A 21032-nucleotide genomic window follows, 5' to 3' on the forward strand; every position below is an offset into this window, starting at 1 on the left:
TTGCTTGATTTTTAAGCTAAGGCTGACTTACTCTCCTGACATTTAAGGGCCTCCTCTCCAATTCCCAGTCATCAGTAAAGGATGTGTACACGGAATGACAATATTAGAGCAAAAACAACCTGCAAGTAAATCGGATGCATGAGTCTATGTATCTTGCAAGGAAATCTTTTGCACTTAATCACAACATGGCTCTTCTCAATACTATGGAGAACAGAATTGATTCAGAATGTTTTCAAGCCTGAACGTAAACAATATTGTTGCCTTTTGGGTTTCAGCACCTCCTTATTCATCCCTATTTTTTTCTTTTATGGGAAGAGTGGTGGTGAGGTGTGTGAAGATGATAGAACGTGCCCCAGAAACTGAACCAAGAAGAGGCGCCTGTCATATCGGGGGTACCTAGATTCCTGTGAAAGGAAGCCCAGCTGAAGGAGCAGGGTCACCACTTTATTTTAAACACAAAACATGGCACATGTTGGTGCGCCCTCTCTCCATTAATGGAGCCTCGTGAGGATGGGCTGCATGGAAGTTTGAGACCCTGTTGCTGAATCCTCGGGCCTGATGATCTATCACTGAAGACAAGACTTCCACAGAATCACACTAAACATTAACCTAAGCCATCAGAAGCCGTTAACTCCCGTGACACTAAATTACAGCGAAACCTTCGCGACCCACCCCCTCACTCCCTCTCGCCTAAACGCTGGGTCAACCCCACGAACTGGCGGTGGCAAGGCCCTGGGCACCGGTGAAGTTCTCCGGGCAGCGCCGATCGGCGACCTTCTCTTCTTTCGCGCTCAGACGGCGGAGGCAGCAGGACGCTTTCGGGCTGCTGGAGCCGGCGGCGGCGAGAGGCCGGAGCCCGGGCGGCCGGGCGGGGTGGGGGAGGGGCGGCGGCAGCGGGGCCGGGAGCGTGCGCGCGCACCTTACACTCCGCCGCCCGGGGACGCCCACTCGCGAGTCGGGGCCGGTAGGCCGGCCCGGGCCCCGTCGCCCCCGCCCTCCGGTTCCTCTCCGGCGTGAGCCCAACGGGTGTCGGCCCAGCAGCTGCTGCGCTCACCAGGCCTGGGGAGGCAGGGTACCGGGACCGGGCCGCAGCCCCGCGCGGCGTGGGTGCGCTGCCTCTTCGGCAGCCGCCGCCAGAGCGAGCAGCTGCGAGCCACCGGAGGCGGCGCGAAAGAGGCCCCCGCGGCCGGGCAGGAAGGAGACGCGGCCGACCTCTGCCTGCCCGAGGCGCGGCTGCTCCCGCGCGCCCCGGGCCTCCCGCCGCCCCAGGGCTGAGTGAGGAATGAGCCAGCGCCTGCCCTGGGCTCTCGGAGCGTGGGCCGCGGCTCGGCTTCTTAGGCGCGGGGGCTCGGCCACTGCGGCCGGCGGCCTAGCTCGGGGAGCACGCGCCGAGGTTCACTGAACCGGCCGCGGAGAGGAGGAGGAGGAGGCGGCGGCGGAGGAGGAGCTCGGCGGGGGCGGCCGCCGCGCTTCCCCTCCCCCGGTACACGCCAGGGCTTCTCAGTGGCCGCTGGAGCAGGAAGTTCCGCTCCCTGACAGACTCGTGCGGTAGCAACAGCGGCGGCGGCCGCGGCGGCTGGCCGGGCTCAGGTATTTCGGACGCGATTGCCCTTCGCGCCACCCGTCGAGTGGGCAGCCTCAGAACTCAGCCGGGCGCCGGGCTCCTGCCAGGCAGCGCCGGGAAGCGCGGGCGGCCGAGAACTCCTTCCTGCTACTTCGCCCAGCGCCCCTGCTTCGGCTTCCCAGCGAGGTGGGAGACCTTCCTCCCTGTTCGCAGACGTCCGTGGGAGACCCTTATATTTTTCACCGCTAAGGTTAAGAGATTCTGGAATAGAAGCGTCGGAGGAGATCAAGTGAACCTTCTACAACTTCTCGGATGTCGCCAGGCTCCCTTTCGGGGCGGAAGACTACGTTTGAGCATCTCACCGAGGTGCAGGAATGGAAGAACCCACCTTGCAGCTTTTCTGCAGTGTGGCTTGCCTGATCTACCCCTGGGAATGAAGAGGAGGCTTGTAATAACCCAGTGCAGTACAGATGTTAAAGAGGATATCGCAGAACCTAAACTTGTGATCGTTTGGGGGAGGTCACACACGTTTCTGAGTGGAAATGGACGGGCGTGAACGACGTGCCCTCTTAAAAAGCACAACAATCCTTTAAGAGGAGCGAAATTGAGTTTTCCCATTTCGGCCAAGATTTTGAAGACAGTTCAATGTATTGTACATTTGACATAAGATGAGAACTTTCTAAAGTATTCTCTCCGAGAGCGTAAACGATGACTACCCCAGCCCTGCTGCCCCTCTCTGGACGTAGGATACCACCTCTGAACCTGGGGCCGCCCTCCTTCCCACATCACAGGGCTACCTTGAGACTTTCTGAGAAGTTTATTCTTCTCCTTATTCTTAGTGCCTTCATCACCCTGTGTTTTGGGGCATTCTTTTTCCTTCCAGACTCTTCAAAACACAAACGCTTTGATTTGGGTTTAGAAGATGTGTTAATTCCACATGTAGATGCCGGTAAAGGGGCTAAAAACCCTGGAGTCTTCCTGATCCATGGACCCGATGAACATAGACACAGGTTTGTTTATTTCAGAAGTTCTGGTACTAACATTTGGCAGAGCAAGGTACGGTGATTGGATCGAATCTGTCTTTTTTTTCCTCCTTGCAGTAAAATGTAATTTTCCGAGTCGTAGGAATTGTATTGTTACTTCCACACAGGCTGAATAAAACCATAGACTGGAGGGACTCATAGAGTCCTATCTAAGTCGTTCTTCTCTTTGGTTTTATATAAGAAAAACATTTGCGTTCAGAGTTGTGTCTAATGTGGACATCTGGGAAGGGAGGTACGAAAACTTAACCTAAAGAAAGGGTGACATAAGCTGTGCCTGCATTTATTAAGAACGTGTTGCAGTCAGTCATTTGTGCCACCATGTGAAATTAAAGCATTGAACCTTGACAGCTCTTTTGGGTTTGCTCTCCCAGAGGGCTCTCGTTTTCTGGCTTGTAGTTGAAGCTTAGTGGTGAATCTTAGCCTTTTAGGATGACAAACGTGGGCAGAATATACCTGTCATTTCTTAACGTGAAAATATCCTGGTTTTTGTTCTTTTTTGGGGGATGTGTGTTGGTGCTCTATATGAAATCAGTTAAAAGGTATTGAATCCTAAGTTATTGCACTTTGTGAGGCTTGTAGACAAGACTTACTTTTGTAAAATTTAATTTTGCTCTCTCTTTTAATGTAATAGATGGACTGTGTCAAGCAGCTGTTAGAATTTGGTTGATTAAGGGGTTCACATTCTTTCAGATCACTAAATCTAAAGTGAGCTCTGGGGAGAGCATAGCCAAACTAGGATAAAATGGGAGCTTTAGTTACAATTTTCATAATTTTTATATTTGTACTCAAAAGAAGAGTTTGGGAAAGTAGTTGACTTTTCTTAAACCTGCCATCTTTTCCCTGTTTCTTAAAATAATTCTTGAGTATGTGGGAAAAAAATCATATGCTTGAATTCAGTTCCCATCTGATGATAGTTTTAACTTTTTGTCAAGCACCGAAAAAGCTTAGGTTCACAGGTGAGCCTACATTAAGTATTTGGGAAAATGCACTGTTTTATGAGAACTGGTTTTTCTTTTTTTCTCAACCTAGTTAATTCATTACTTGTGTGATGGTTCTTTGACTTTTGGGTGAACTTTATGGAGTAGTTGTTAATTTGGAATTTTTCCCATTTTCAACTACTGTACTGGATTTCTTTCTTTAATTTTACCCTGTGTTTGTTGTGACTTTAAGAATAAACACTAACATGACCTGTGAAATATGTTATTGAAAAATTAACAGTGAAAGTAGTTTTCCTTGAAAATCTTATTTCCCATGATGTTTGTATAACCTATGAAATATATTGAGAAAATGTGTTAAGGCTGTTTTTAGAGCTGTTTCACAGCACTCACACATTAACATTACTTAGCTCTATTATTAATAGTATCTGTCATGTACTAAGCAGTTTAAAAAACACATTTTGCATGGTCTAAAAGATTAAAATATGACCACATTGTAGTTGAAAAACATTTACACAAAAATTCTCAGTAAATGGAGTTAAAATATGAAATTTGAATGAAAATACAGATATGTGCCTTTCATTCACATTTTTAATAGTCTGTATAAATAGTGTAAACAAGAATTCTTAAATTTATAAAGCCCTTGGATATATATGCATATGTATTTAGCTATCTGAAACTAGTGGGTTCCTGAGTTTGGAATGAGAGATTGGTTATTTTTCTGATAGCAAGGAGTGGTTTGTGAGCCATGCCCTGAGTTTTGGCTAGTAAGAGTCTGGATAGCAAGAGATACATGTGAGTCTGGATAGATTCTAATGCAGTTTTTGGAATCTGTTCGGTTCCTGAGTTTTGGAAAACGAGAATTCAAATAGAGTTCAGGTAGCAAAGGATCCTTGTATTATCTCTTTATATTTCTGTGGTTATATCAGTTTACATTTGCTTTAGCGTATTATTTGCTGTTGTTTACTGTATCAGAAAAGAGTCTGTAGTAATAAACTTTCTTTTACTTTGAGCAAGGAAATACATTTTAAATTAAGTGTATGTTTCAAATGTGGAAACAAAATATCAAATGTATAAACATTAACTTATTTAAAAATAACTCAGAAAAATAGCATTTTTACAGTTGGTACTAAGATCCTATGTATTTTGGGTATGGATCAGACCTTACCTAATTTAGAAAAAACAAATTGTCAGTTTATCTTAATTTAGTGTGTGTGCGTGTAAGGGTACAGGATAGAGAGCTGAGGAATGTTACTTTTAACTGATAAATAATGGAAAATAAGTCATGGCCATGATTTCTTATTTGCAGTACTTAAGAGATACTTGTTAGTATTTCTTTATTAATAGATTAGTATAATAATTTGGTGTTTAAGTTCTGGAGTCAGACAGTATAGATTCATACCCTAGTTTGCCACTGATTAGATTTATGATACTGAGAAATTTTGAAACTCTGTGTTGTTTCCTTTGTATGCTAGTGGCATGTATCTACTGTACAGATTGTTTTATTGAAAGAGATAGTACATGCAAAGCACTTAACATGGTTCCTGACATTTAGTAAATGATCAATAAATGTTTATTATCATCATCAGTGATTATAATTGTAATGGAATATTTTTATTCGGAACCTACTTTCCTTTAAATACTGTATATTTTCTGAAAAGTTGGGTACAGTTTGATTAATATTTAAATGTATATACTAGAATCTTACTGTCTAAAGGAACATTTTATAACCGGTTGGCAACAAATGTGTGCCTACTGTGGCAGACCCTGCTTTTATGGAACTTTCCATCTAGGGAGAGATGATGGGCATTAAATAAATAATTTTGATTTTGAGGTGTGATGAATGTTATGAAGTTGTACTCAGTGGTATCAGAGCATGTAATGAGTGACTTGGTCTATGGAGTTTGGGGTGGAGGGGCAGTGGCAATAAGGAAGACTTCATTGAGGAAGTGTGCCTCAGAAACATAGAATGAGTAGGAGATCACTTAGTGAAGTGGAATTGGAGGTTGAGGGGAGTTATGGTCAAAGCAGAAGACACAACGTGTGAGAGCCCTAAGGCAAAAAAGCTTGGCATCACTGAGGATCTGAGAAATGTTAAGTATGGCTGTTGCAGAGTGTGTGGGTCTAGGTGATGAGACTAGATGAGAGGTCAGGTTTGGCCTGCTTACAAGTTTTTTGTCCTCTTTCTTGTTGTTACAAAAGTTCGAATTAGTTGTCAGCATTCACAGTTCGGGAGATTTCATGTAGAAGTCTGGATTTCTGATTTCTCTTGAAAAATTAGAGGTTATTATCCAATGTATTTTCAGATGGTAATATTCAAGCCACAATCTAGTAGCAGCTGCTCCCTCTAGAGGGGGCATGTGCCACTCAGAATGCGAAATAAGTAAATATAAATGAATCGATATTTAACCTGGTTGTTGTTGAGTTTGCAAATTCTAGTCAGGATTCTAGACAGTTTGTAGTTAAGTATTTTGGTCTTTATCATAAATACTAAGAGAAGTTATTGAAGGATTGTAATAAAAGCAAGAGAATGACATGATCACTTTAAACTAAAAAAAAATTAATCACTTTGGTTGCAGTGATTACTTACTGGATGGTGAGAAGCAGGAGGATAACAAGTTAAGAGGAGGTCTGGGTCACAGAGGATATATTGGCTTAGACGACAGTGGTGATAGTGGAGAATGAGATAAATTAGTGGAGAAAGGTGGTTGATTCAAGAGGGGTTAAACTATTAAGTTTCACAGAAAATGGTGGTTGGTTAAATATGGGGCTAAAGTAGGAAGAAAAGAGAGTCCAAGATAGATTCTAGGTTTCTGGGTGACATGGCCATGGATTAGTAAGAAATATATACTATATTTAATTAATGCTTTAATTTATATTAGTGGTATTACATGAATTTAGTATATTTTCATGAGGAAACCAATATATTCCTTTCTATTAAGTAGTTCATAAATAATCCAGAATTTTCAAGCACTATAGATACACTTTATAGATAAGGACATATTAAATGTGTAGTTTGGTTTTAATTATGGTTATTTATAGTATCTATGATTTTGCAGTACCCAAAACCAGAAGTCGTTGTAATATACATGTTGTTATATGCTGATATACATAAAGTAATATACATAAAGTATACTTTGTGTACATAATAGATCTCAAGAATTAAAAACTTTTTTTTAAAAACTGACATCTATTTTATATAATGGCATTATATAAATGGGCTTTGTGAGTTAAAAAAAAAAAAAAGAAAAACCCAGCTTATGAGCTGTTTATTTGAATAGCTAATAAGTTTCACCCTCCAGTGAGAATTTTGTTAGTCTGAATTGAATACTTGAGGGTCAGGTATATGTCTACCTTTGATAGTTTCCTCAAAGGGGAAGAATATAAGCATTGGAGTTATAAATAAGGCTGCATCTTAATTCTACTAACTAGCTGTGTGACATTGTGCTAGATGTAATCACTCAAACCTGTGCGCTGTCCAATACCACAGCCACTAGTTGTATATGACTCTTGCACTTAAAATGTGGCTAATCCAGGCTGCAGTGTGCTTTAGTGAGTTTCTCAAGTTCTTTATGTCATGATTTGTGTTTTTTTGCTTGATTCAGTTTTATTACAAGGGTAGAGATTTCAAATCTCACTATTGCAATTTTAATTTTCTTGTCATCTTTCTTTGTCTCATCCCTCTTCTAGACCTTTTTTTTTTCTCTATACTGTTTTTTATTTGGGGCTTTCTGCTCCAATGTGGGCAACGTCACATTGTTTTATCCTCTAATAAGTCCGCTGGATGTTCCATTTCCCTTATAAATTGCTCATGATTCTTTTTCCCACTTCCGTTTACTCAGACATGAATTATTGTGAGGTCTGTTTATATTTGACATTTGTCAACAACAGACTGGTGTAGATGCCTTTGCTGCATTTCTTTTTGGTCCACTTGTATACTGAATGAATACCCTTTTCATCTTTGTAGTTGGAGAGAACAAATTGATCTATACAGCTCTCAGTCTAGTTTCCTCTGTTATAATGGTAGCCTCTTCAGTAGTCTCAACTGTTTTGGTGCTAGAATAGGGTTTTGTGTAATTCCCAAACTCAGGGTACATTTAGAAGTGTGGACAGTCACTGAGATTCTTTTTGTCTTGCCTCTTACCACACAGAATGCAGTTGCTCATCAAACTTCACTCGCACAAATACTCCAAGAGTTGCTCTTCTGACAAAATGTAGCTAAAAAGGTAAGAATTAGGAAGGAACTGTGTGGAAAGGGAGATTGAACTGCATGGAGGTCTCTGTCCCATTTTCTCATCGAGACAGAACATTCGGTCCTTGAGATAGGGTACAATTGGGATAAGGTAATAGTTTGGACATTTTTTGTTTCATGAAGTAAGGCGTTGTTCTGGAAAATCTAGATTTTTTTTTTAGTAAGTTCTTTCAGATTCTGACAGTAGCTTCGTGATGGCTCTTATTTTTTTTGACAGTCTGAGTTTTCATTTTCTGTGCCTTTCACAGATACAGTAATTTAGAAGAGGCTGTATATTCTGGGGCGGCTTATCAGATAACATTTTGTATACGTTTGTTTAAAGTCTGATTTTGATTTGAAACAAAATAACAGTGACTTTGCTTTTATTAGTTCAGCATTATAAAGTCACTGAATATCTCAGTATGTTTCATTCTTCTCAGAAATGAGGAGTATTATTATGGCATAGTTAAAATGCAGAATGCCAAAGTGTGAGTCCTGATTTTCATGTAGGTCAGTGAGGGTTGGACATTTCAGGAGGTGACATAATGTGTAATGTCCATAATAAGTGAAAAGTATTTATTGGATGTAGTTAAATGTTTCAGGGAATTCAAAATGGTTCAAGTACTAGTTTATTTGCTCTAAAAGCTATAATACTTTTACACAGTTTCTCTTGAGTTTTATAAGAAGATTTTCAGGGCTATGAAATATTTATTTTCTCTTGTTAATACTTCTTTTGGGCTTTCTTGATAAAATGTCAAATTCACAATCTCAGAATATTCCTCCAATATTATAATGGGTTTATATAGATTTAGTCTCTATAATATGTAGTTTGAGATTTTGTTTTCTACCATCGCTGTTTACTGTAAATGTTTGCTTGAATTACTTTGAGTTTTTTCACTTAATGTTATTTCTAATAGTGTTTCCTGATCTTCAGGTTCTTGTTAGTATTTTACTTGTTAACAGCTGAGGGTAGCCCACATCCACATGTCTTAGTCAATTTTTTTGTTGTTAGAATACCACAGACTGGTTAATTTATAAACAATAGAAATGTATTTGGCTCATGGTTCAGGAGATTGAGAAGTCCAAGAGCATGACACTGGCATCTATCTGATGAAGACCTTCTTGCTGTGTCATCCCATGGAGAAAGGTGGAATGGCAAGAGAGTGAGTGAGAGAGAGCAAGAGGGAAGTGGGCAGAAATCATCCTTTTATCAGGAACCCACTCCTGTGACAGTGGCATTAATTCATGAGGGCTCTGCCCCCAGGACATAATCACCTCTTAAAGGTCTTACCCCTCACCACTGTTGCCACTGTTGTGTGGGGATTAAGTGTCCAACACATGAACTTTGAGGAAGACACATTCAAACCGTAACATCACGTATAGACTTGCTCTCTTACCTCCCCTGTCATTAGGTAGTTTTTCTTTTTTTTAATCTTTCTCACGTGTTGTTCATGATTGCATAAAGTGTTTTACAATCATTTGCTTACGTATCTGTCTCTTTCAATAGAAGATGTACTCCTTGAGAACAAATTACTATATTTTATTTATGTTTGTGTCTCCAGTGTTTGAAGTACATTTGGTCCTTAATAAAATTATATGCCTGTTGAATGAATGTTGTCCATGGCAAGGTAACAAATTCCACGAGAGAAAATATAAACAAAATGCCAGGAAGTGTTGAGAAATAAGATGCGAAAGCAGAGGGAATGATGTCTTAAAGTGAGAATACGTTCTTTAATAAAGGCCCTTTATAAAAAATAATAAGATTAGGAATAATTTGTGTTTTCCGTATTTAGAATATACTCTTTTAAATGTATCTAAAATATTTTGCATGCCCCACATGGAAGTTTTTCTTATTTAGGAAAAAAGGAAGAAAATAATAGAGAATATATGATGAGTGTTTTCGTATATTTTCTTTAATCTTTATGTCAGATTTGTAAGTTAGGTATTAATAATTTTTTTTTTTTTTTTTTTTTTTTGAGACAGGGTCTCATTCTGTGGTCCAGGCTGGAGTGCAGTGGCACAATTATAGTTCACTATAGTCTCAAACTCCTATGCTGAAGTGATCCTCCTGTCCCAGCCTTCTGAGTAGCTGAAACTATGGGCATGAGTTGGGACTACAGGTGTAAGCAACTACGCTAGGCTAAATTTTAATTTTTGTAGAGATGGGGTCTTACTTGTTGCCCAGGCAGGTCTCAAACTCCTGCGTTTAAGCAATCCTTTTACCTTGGCCTCCCAAAGTGTTGGGATTACAGGTGTTAGCCACTGCACCCAAACGAATCTTGTTTTTACAGATATGGATACTTTCAAATGGAGCTCATGCTTAAGATTGGAAAGTTGGTAACGCAGAAGCTAAGTATCTTCTAGAAATCAGTAGTACATGGTAAACATTAATTGATTTTTTTTTTTTTAAGTGAAAGCAAGTTTATTAGAGGAGGAAAGAAACAAAGGATGGGCTACTCCATAGACAGAGCAGCCAATTTAATTTATTTTTAACTGGGCAAATGTTTTGTTTACTATTGTTTGAAAATTATAGAAATATTTAACTTATATAGGAGGCAGAGGTGGGAGGATTGATTGCTTGAGGCCAGGAGACTAGCCTGGGCAGCATAGTGAGACCCTGTCACTGCACACGCTTGCACACGCACACATATGCACACAGTTGGGCATGGTGGTTGGTGCCTGCCTTTAGTCAGAGGCTGAGGTGGGAGGATCACTTGAGCCCAGGAGTTCGAGGCTGCAGTTAGCTATGATTGTGTCCCTGCATTCCAGCCTGGGAGACAGAGACTCTGCCTCTTTAAAAAAAATTAACTTCTGGTTTGGGCTGACTCAACATATTTCTTGGATAGGAAAATCATATTGCTACTTTTATTTTCCCTAGTTGTGCAAATTCTGTCAGAAAAGTTTATTTTCACTGCTGTTGAATTTTTGCTAGAACTTTATTCCTGTCGGAACATGGTTGTAATGAAGTCTGCACTGGAGTTTTATTTTCAGATTGGGTATTAGGATTTGTCATTAAAAAAAATCTCCTTCAAAGAGGAGTCTTTCCAAATATCTGTTTTTGAATTTAATATAGACCATAAGGAAGACTTCATTATATATTAGAAAGAACATTGGACTCAGTGTTAAGAGACAGGGGCTTTAGTTTCACCATTGTCCTTAGTTGTTGAAGTATATTTAGATAAGCTATTCAATTTCTCTGTGCCTTGATATTCTTATTTATGAAATGAGGGAATTGATTGAATCTTTAAAGATTTTTTTTCTAGCTCATGCATATGAAATACAAGTAATTTTATGAAGTAGGGAACTGAAGAGTGTGCAGTAATTTAGTTCATACGTCTCAAATATTACAAAGATAAAATGGATTCTACTAAAGGAATTAGTCTTTTTTGTATATAAAAATTAGTTTAAAATCACTTTAGAAATGACTAAAATTTATTTACATCATAATATGATTATTTACATAATGAAATCTATACCAATTTAAAATGTGAAAATGAATGAAATGACTTTTATACATTCTTGTTTCTCATTAGTTTAAAAGTATAGTTTATTGAGCATTTTACATGCCAGCCTGAAAGTAGTGGGTATATTTACAAAATTGTTTTCGGGTGTCATTTCTTGAGCCCAGTTATCAATTACACATCCTCACCTGTTACCTAAGACTTTAGGATAGATTCTGTGGAAAACAGCCCTTGACTGAGGCCTCAGACCCTTTGAAGGCTGTTACTACTCCTGTGGCGCAATTTTCTTTGATTTAAGGCGATAATTTCCTTTTTTAAAAAATGTTATTTTATTTTTATTTTTTAACAAAACACACCTGTCATGGGAAGGACTATAATTTTCTAACCTTAATACTGAGAGCTACCACTGAAAGTGTTCTCTCCTGTTCTCCATATCTTAAGAACAACTTTTGGTACAAGTTATACAAGTAGTTTTTTTTAAAAAAAGAGGAAATTAAGTAATCTGGAGATTACGAAGAACAATGCAGGTGTTGTGTTTCCTTTTGACTTTTTAAAATGATCAACCTATTACGTATATCTCTTGGCCTCCCCTTAGTGATGTTGCTGTTACCATTAAAAAATATTAGTCACAATCATTTATTCAGCAAGTGTTTTGAGTATTATGTACCAAGCATTTTGCTAAGTATTGGAGATTATTAGTGAATGTTACAGAAGATTAATTTTGTCTATTGAAAAATTAAGATCTTAGACTCACATCTTAATATTTTTCTTAAAGTGTATTATTGTGTTTGGAGCCAGATTCCACGAGTCTTAGAGATACCTTTCCACCTATGGGAGGTTCTGGTACAGGCATTTAGGTCATTGGCATTTTTTAAGAGTTCAGATAAGTTACTGGTTTATCTTTCCCCATTTTTTTTCTAAGATGTATTTAATATCATTAATTTATGGTTTGTTTTTGTTTTTGTTTTTGTTTTTTTTGAGATGGAGTCTCGCTCTGTTGCCCTGGCTGGAGTGCAGTGGCGTGATCTCGGCTCACTGCAAGCTCCGCCTCCTGGGTTCACGCTGTTCTCCTGCCTCAATCTCCCGAGTAGCTGGGACTACAGGTGCCTGCCACCACGCCCGGCTAATTTTTTGTATTTTTAGTATAGACGGGGTTTCACCGTGTTAACCAGGATGGTCTTGATTTCCTGACCTTGTGATCCACCCGCCTCGGCCTCCCAAAGTGCTGGGATTACAGGCGGGAGCCACTGCACCCGGCCCTAATTTATGTATTTCTAACATACGGTCTGGGTTATCTGGTATAAGGAAAATGGATGCTGCGGTCAAGAATAGGTTGAGGCAGACATCCGGTCCAGCATGACTCAGGAAGTTTGGAGTGCAGGCGTACAACTCTGCTTATTATGTAACCATGCCGTGTGAGACGTATTAGGTGATCACCCATGTGCGTTTGTGCTTGGCTTGGAGCCACTGTTGTCTGTGAAAGGTATAATTACCCTGTTAACATGGCACAAAAGGCTCGTGCCAAGGCTTGCTCATCCCGAGAGAGAGAGAGAGAGAGTAAAGCCATGTTGATACTGTCTATGATTCCTCTAGTGTTTTTCCAACTACCTGCCACTCACCCGCCAACTCTCCTCAGACCTCAGTTAGAACCTGACATCTAGAAATAAGAGACAAATATTTTGAAGCTTTTTGATAAGGAATCAGGCTTTGGCATCTGGAAAGAATGCCTGACATTGTGTGAAGTTGAGATCTGGTACATTTGTATGTATAGTTGGCCCTCTGTATCCATAGGTTCCACATGTGCGGATTCAACCAACTGCAGATTGAAAATATTCAGAAAAAATTTAAAAAGATGACTATGTTTGTACTGAACATGTACAGACTATTTTTTCTTGTCATTATTTCCTAAAGAATACAGTATTACCACTATTTACATAGCATTTATGTTATATTAGGTATTATAAGTAATCTAGAATTATTTTAAAGTATGGGAGAGGATGTACATGGGTTATATGCAAATACCACACTATTTTATATGAGACTTAAGTATTTGTGGGTTTTGGTTTCCAAAGGAGGTCCTGGAACCAATTCCTCATGGATATCAAGGAACAACTGTGTTTATATTTAGCCGTATATGCATATACATATTTACATATGGCTATATATGGTTATGTCTGTATGTTTATAATGTTATACATGACTTTTTTCCAATTGGCAGTCAGGTGGCATCTGATACAGAGTTTGTATGTGTTTGGTATATATCTGTTAAATATAATAAATGAGAATTATTTTTCTATTTGTGATGTCATTAATAAATATGTTTTCGTGACTAGATTTTTTCCCTCTACATAAGAAGGTTGGTAACACCCTGGGTAAGGTGAACATTGAGCCTCTGGCTCCTTTTGAGCGCTGTTGGTATAAATGTAAATTAATGGAATTTTCATAAAGTGCAATTTACTTATATCAACTAATTTATAGTGCATATTCTTTGATGCAGCAATTCTTCTGGGGATTTATCCTTGGGAAATTCTCACATCAGTGCACAAAGAAATGTTCAAGAATGTCCCCTGAATCTATAACATGACATATTGTAAATGACCTAGATGTCTGTCAGCAGGGGATCAGTTAAATGAATGATATATCCTATCCCAATATTTACAAAGGGTTTTTTTGTTTTTGTTCATTTTGTTTTTGGTGCTGTGAATCTCTCTGGTTACTCCCAAAAGCACCACACTGTTTTAATTTAAAGGTTATTGGCTTACGCCTGTAATCCCAGCACTTTGGGAGGTCAAGGTGGGCGGATCACGAGGTCAGGAGATCGAGACCATCCTGGCTAACGTTGTGAAACCCTGTCTCTACTAAAGATACAAAAAAAATTAGCCGGGTGTGGTGGCAGTCGCCTGTAGTCCCAGCTACTCGGGAGGCTGAGGCAGGAGAATGGCGTGAACCCAGGAGGCGGAGCTTGCAGTGAGCCGAGATCACGCCACTGCACTCCAGGACCTGGGCGACAGAGGGGTCTCCTGTCTCAAAAAAAAAAAAAAAAAAAAAAAAATTAAAAAAGTTATAAGTGTTCATAAGTCTTAATGGATAATATTACTAAATGTCAGTGTAACTGCTAGTTAGCTCTGTCAAATCTTAACATTTTCTTATTTTAGCTGAAGATTACCCTTCTTGAGGTAAATTCCTAAACTGAGTTGGACATTGTCATTCTCAGTACATGGTTTTATATTTCCATAATGTGTATTTGTTGATAAAATTATATACAGTTTTTCATGTTTTTAAACATTATGTATCATTCTGCAAGTTGTTTTCCCCTTTGTGTTATCTTTACAATTTGATGTTTGGGCTCTGGTTCAATTATGTAATTATCCACCTATTCAATGATTAAACCTCAAGTTATTTGTATATTCCCCTGTTGACAGATTTTTAGTTTTTTGTTGTGGTGGTGGTGGTTGTTGCAGAAACATTCTGTACATATGTTCTTGGGCACATGTGTTTTTCTCCCAGGTAAAAATTTAGAACTGTAATTACTGGGTTGTAGGGTATGTGTATGGTTGACTCTAAATTTTTTTGTTTATAGCCCCTGAAGTGGTTATTATACCAGTTTCTACTTCCACCTGTGTCTTAACAAGCCATGATACTGTTAGACTTTAAAACTCTTTTCCAGCCTGACGTCAATTTGTTTGTACTTCCCTGATTACTAATGAAGTGAGATATGTATTTTTAACATATTTATTGGCTGTTTGAGTTTCTTAATCTTTGAGTTGCTTGTTCAGTTTTTTTGCTAGTTTTCTTTTGGGTCATTGCCTTTTTCTTATTTATTTGTAGAAGTTATTTGCACATTCTGGATGAATTCTGTGTTAGTTAATATGCATTACATGTTTCCTCCTGTGAGTACCTATTTTTATATTTTGTTTATGATGTTTTTATTTTTACACAAGTTTGAAATTTTAATATATTTAAAATTGTTAATATTTTCGTGTATGGTCTCTACTCTGAAGTAACAGTTTCCTGTATTTTCACTTCTGGTAGTTGTAAAGTTTTGTTTTTCACACCTAGGGATTTAATCTACTTGTTGATTTTTGTGTATGATGAGGTGGGGACTGAGTTTAATTTTTCCATATGGGTATCTAGTTGTCCCTGTGTGACTTATTGAAGAGTCTGTTTTTTTTCTCATGGATTTGTAATGTCATTTCTGCAATATAAATTTTTTCATATATTCATAGATTTGTTTATGATTTCACTTGGCTCTTGTGTATATTTCTGTTGGAATAATGTGCCATTTTGTTAAGTATAGCCTTTAGATACATCTTGACATTAGATGGTGTGGGCTTTTCTACCTTGTTCTTCAAAATTTTTTGCCCTTAATTCTAAACTCTTTCATAAGCATTTTTTTTTTAAATTCAGGTAAAGTTCATTTAACATAGAATTAATCATTTTAAAGTGAGCACTTAGTAGCATTTACAACGTTCACATGTTTGTGTAACCACCACCTCTATCTAGTTCAAAAACATTTTCGTTACTCCAAAAGGAAACTCTGTAACCATTAAGTGGTTACTCTCCACTCCCTTCTCCCTGCTTCCCCCCAGCCTCTGACAACCATCAATCTGCTTTTTCTATAGATTTACATGCTCTCCATATTTCACATAAATAGAATCATGCAATCTAAGACCTTTTTTGTCTGGGTTCTTTCACCTAGCATAATGTTTTTGAGGTTGATCACACTGTAACAGGTAACAGGTATTAGCACTTCATTTCTTTTTTATGGCTGAGTAATATGCCATTGTTTGTGTATATGTGATTTGTTTATACATTCATCTGCTGTTGGGCATTTGGGTTGTTTCTACCTTTTGGCTATTGTGAATAGTGTTGCTGTGAACATATGTGTGTCTGTATTTGTTTTGAGTACCTGTTTTCAGTTATCTTGGTTATATACCTAGGAATGGAATTACTGGGTTGTATGATAATTTACGCGTAGCTTTTTGAGGAACCACCAGACATTTCTGTAGCAGCTGAAATGTTTTATGTTTCCACCAGCAATATAGAGGTTCTAATTTCTTTATATTCTCTCTAATATTTATTCATTAAAAAATTATATCCATCCTAGTGTGTGTGAAGTGATATCTAATGATGAATGAATGAATAATGATGAATAGGAATGAATAATAATGTTGAACACATTTTCAGGTGCTTGCAGACCATTTGCATTTTTGAAGGAATGTCTATCCAGGCTTTGTCCATCTTTTAAATTGGTGGTTATGTCCTTTGCACAGAAGTTTTTAATTTTGGTGAAGTCCAATTTATCTGTTTTCTTTTGTTGCTTGTGCTGTGGGTGTCATATCCAAGAATCAATTGCCAAATCCAGAGTCATGAAGATTTACCCCAGAGTTTTTCTTAAAATTTTTAAGAAGAGTTTATGGTTTTAAGTCTTATTTAGGTTGTTGATTCATGTTTAGTTAATTTTTGTGTATGGAGTGAGATAGAGGTCCAAATTAACTATTTTGTTAGTGGATATCTGTTTGTCACAGCACCATTTGTTGAAGAGACAGATTTTCCCCTATTGAATAATATTGGCACCCTTACTGAAAATCAATTGGCTATAGATGTATGGGTGTGTTTCTGGACATTCAGTTCTATTCCATTTATCTATGTGTGTCCTTATGCCAATATACACAGTCTTGCTTAATGTAGCTTTGTAGCAAGTTTTGAAATTGAGAAGTGTTCCAGCTTTGTTAATCTTTTTCAAAATCGCTTTGGCTATTTGGAGGCCACTGACGGTTCCTTATGAATCTGAATATTGGCTTTTCAGTTTCTGCAAAAATGACTGTTGGAATTTTGATAGAGATTACATTGAATCTGTAGATTGTTTTGGTACTATTATCATTTTAATAAGAGTAAGTCCTCCAACCATGACCACAGGATATCTTTCCATTTTTGAGGTGTTCTTTAATTTTTCAGCAATGTTTATATCAGCGTACAAGTGTTTTACCTTCTTCATTAAATTTATTCCTAGGTATTTTGTTCTTTTGTATGGTATCAAAAATGCAATTGTTTTCTTAATTTTTTTTTTGGGGTTTTTAAATTTCTGGTGTATAGAAGCACAACTAATTTTTAGTGTTGATGTCATGCACTGCAATTTGCTAAATTCACTTATTAGCTCTAGTAGTCATTTTATGAATTCATCGGGATTTACTAGATATAGGATCATGGCCATCTGTGAAATGAATTAAATTTACTTCTTCCTTTCCAATTTGGATGTCTTTTCTTTCTTTTTCTTGCCTAATTGCTCTTGCTAGAACTTCCAGTACAGTTTCAAATAGTAGTGGTGAAAGTGGGCATCCTCGTCTTACTGCTTATCTTAGGGGCAGAGCTTTCTGTCTTTCACCATCGAGTATGATATTAGCTGTGAGTTTTTCATAAATGCCCTTTATCATGTTGAGGAAATTCTCTTCTATTTTTAGTTTGAGCATATGTCCCTTCACTCTATTAATGTGATACAGTACATTCATTGATTGATTTTCTTATGCCGAACCATCCCTGAATTTCTGGGATAAAGTCTACTTGCCTGTGCCTGTAATTCTTTTAATATGCTGTTGGATTCACTTTGCTAGTATTTTGAGGATTTTTGCATCACTATTTATAAGAGATATTAGTCTGTAGTTTTCTTGCGATGTCTTTGGCTAGCTTTGGTATCAAGATAATTTCTGGCCTTGTAGAATGAATTAGGAAATCCTTCCTCTTCTGTTGTTTTTAGAAAAGCTTGAGAAGGATTGCTGTTAATCCTTCTTTAAAGGTTTGGCAGAATTCACCAGTGAAGCTATTTGGTTCTGGGCTTTTCTTTTTTGGGTGGTTTTGGATTCCTGATTCAGTCTCCTTACCTGTCACAAATCTATTCAGATTGTCTTCTTGAGTTAGTTTTTTTAGTCTGTTTTCAGGAATTTGTAACTTCATGTAGATTATCTAATTTTTTGATGAATAATTGTTTATAATATTCTGTAAATTTTTTTTTTTTTTAAAGCGTTGGGGGTCTGTGTTGCCCAGGCTGGAGTGCAGTGGTTATTCACAGGTGTGATCATGGTGCACTGTGCACTGCAGCCGTGAACTCCTGGCCTTAGGCTATCTTCCTGCCTCAGCCTCTTGAGTAGCTGGGACTACAGGTGCACACACCAGACAAACCGGGCCATAAAATTCTCTTTTAATCTTTTATATTTCTGTAAGGTCAGCCACAGTGTCACCACTTTTATTTGTGATTTTAGTTATTTGCATCTTATCTGTTTTTTTCTTTGTCATCTAACCAGAGGTTTGTCAATTTTGTTGATCTTGTCAAAGAACCAACTTTTGGTTTCCTTAGATTTTCTCTCTTGTTTTTCTATTCTCTGTTTTATCACCACTCTAATTTTTCATGTTTTTGTCTGTTCTTCAGGTTATGGGCTTAGTTTGCACCTCTTTTTCTAATTCTTTAAGTTGTAAAGATTATTGATTTTAGATCTTTTAAACGTAGGTATTTACTACTATTAATTTTCCTCTGAGGATTGCTTTTGCTGCATCTCATAAGTTTTGGTATGTGTTTTTGTCTTCATTTATCTGTATTTTCTAATTTCCCATGTGATTTCTTTGACATATTGGATGTTTAAGAGTGTGTTGTTTAATATTCACATATTTAAGATTTTTCATTTTCCTTCTGTTATTAATATCTAACTTCATTTCATTGGGGTCAGAGAAGATACGTTGTATGATTTAATCTCTTTAAATTTATTGAGACTTATTTTGTGGCTCAAAATGTGGTCTGTCCTGGGTAATGTTTCATGTGCACTTGAGAAGAATGTCTGTTCTGCTATTACTGGGTAGGTGCTCTGCATATGTCGGTTAGTCTTCTCTTTCCTTATTGATCTTTCTAGATGTTTTAGCCATTATTGAAAATGAGGGTATTGAAGTTTCTATTATTGTGACTTTGTCTGTTTCTCCCTTCATTTCTGACAATGATTTCTTCCTATATTTTGGGAGTTCTGTTGTTTAATGTATATGTTTATAGTTTTTATATGTTCTTAAATTGACTTCCGTAAGTATTTTAGAATCAGGTTATCAAGATACCATCCTTGTGCCTTCAGGTTTCGCTTTAGTGCTTTCTGTTGGTGGAACCTAGTAGGAAACCATCTGACAAAAGAAAGATGTAATTTGGAGAGTCTAAGCCCTAGCATCATGAGCTTAGATGACTGAATTTGGAATTATATAGATGAGTGGATTTGGGGTTGAAAATTTTGGTTTACTTACTGATGCTCTCTGGCTGTCTGAATTTTAGTGTATGAACTTTGATTAGGTCTTGATAAGCAGTCAGTGGAACAGTCTATGAGGGACCTCTTCCCTGTAGAATTGGAATTGAATAGCCAGCAGCTCACCTCAGACAAAATGGATGCCTGTTGGAATGGGCCATTTCTCAGTAGAGCCTTGCAGAGTTTTATGACTTGTGTAGTCTGAGGTTTTTGCCCCAGGTGGATGAGCAGGAGGGCATCTTTCCAGTAGTAACAGAGACAAGCTCTCTTAACCTGTGCTGGAGGATATACCAGTTCTTAACTCAGTCATGTGATAGACTTGCCAGGAGAAGAACCTATATAGGTGAGTTCCTTGCTAGGTTCCAGGTCTCCTCCTAGATTCCTGACAGTGCCTTCTGTCTGAATGTGTAATAGTAATTGTGGGCTGATTGACTGCTTTCCTGCATTCCACTCTATTCTTATCTATAACATCTTCAGAGTAACTTGGAGTTTTAATCATGTAGGTAGGATCCTTCTCTATTTTTCAGGGACGTTGTGATGGATTAGAGTTTTCTATTCTGTATTGTTTGACTTGCCTTAGCAAGAATTGAGGGGGCAGGGTGATGTGTTAAAGGCATGTGCTTAAGTTTTATTACCAGAATACTTTTCCATTTGTATTACAAATAATTACAGGAGAGGAATCCTGGATACAGAGAGTAGACAGCAATTGTAACACATGCAGTAAAGGTATTTATTGGAAGGATGTTTGGTTGCTTCAGAATTGACATAAAAGTCTGAAGAACTAGGCTTAGTAAATAGGCATTAAGTGAAACCAGATACATAGAACCACTGTCAGTGCTGCTGATTAATGAGCATTGGTTATGGCATTGCTACCTCTGGATACTGGATGTCTCTGCTTCCAGAGTGATTTCTTAAATTGAGTCCTTGTTTCTTTACAGGTATATAGTACCAGCCTTAGCATCTCATTGCTTACACATAGGTGATAGGCAATACCTTTGCTGCTAGATGTTAGGGAGATTAAGTATCTTAATTTTTTCTGGCTTCTGTAGGAAGAGGAGGGATTCTGCTACCATTATACTAATTAATTCCTGAATGTTTTGGCAGCTTAAGAAACATAAAGGAAACTGAAAGGAATCCTACATTTTATTACAGTGACTTGTAATAAAATAAGGGGATGAAGTTTTTATTTGTGCTGTGCTATTTAGAAATGTAGATATAAATAGACTTTCTAGACTCCATCCTTTTGGCACTTTCCATTCAGGGGTTTAAAGTAGGGGTTGGTACTGTTCACCTGAGAGGGAGCTTGGAAACATGGGGACATTTTTTGGTTGTTAGAATGATGGAGATGAGGGCACTATTGCGTTTAATGAATGTGGGCCGGGTATGCTAAACATCCCATGGTGCCTTGGTGTTTCTCCACAATAAATAATTGAATTATCCTCCTCATAATGCCAGTAGTGCATTTAAGAAACACCAGGTTATATGGATCATTTTGATGAAGGACTAAAAGTTACTACTAGCTTCCTTT

General features: G+C 38.1%; 1 protein-coding gene across 2 annotated transcripts in view; it reads left to right on the forward strand.

The window, feature by feature from the left end:
- The first annotated feature begins 896 nt into the window (after positions 1–896).
- The window catches only part of MAN1A2 (mannosidase alpha class 1A member 2), a 166654-nt gene continuing 146518 nt past the window's right edge, over positions 897–21032 (forward strand). For both annotated transcript variants that reach the window (XM_025397250.1, XM_025397256.1), the window contains exon 1: positions 897–2574. In XM_025397250.1, the coding sequence (XP_025253035.1) occupies positions 2273–2574 (302 nt within the window). In that variant the 5' untranslated portion in view covers positions 897–2272. The remainder of the gene's footprint in view (positions 2575–21032) is intronic.

This window comes from Theropithecus gelada, chromosome 1 (assembly GCF_003255815.1).
Source record: "Theropithecus gelada isolate Dixy chromosome 1, Tgel_1.0, whole genome shotgun sequence".
Taxonomy (NCBI): Eukaryota; Metazoa; Chordata; class Mammalia; order Primates; family Cercopithecidae; genus Theropithecus; species Theropithecus gelada.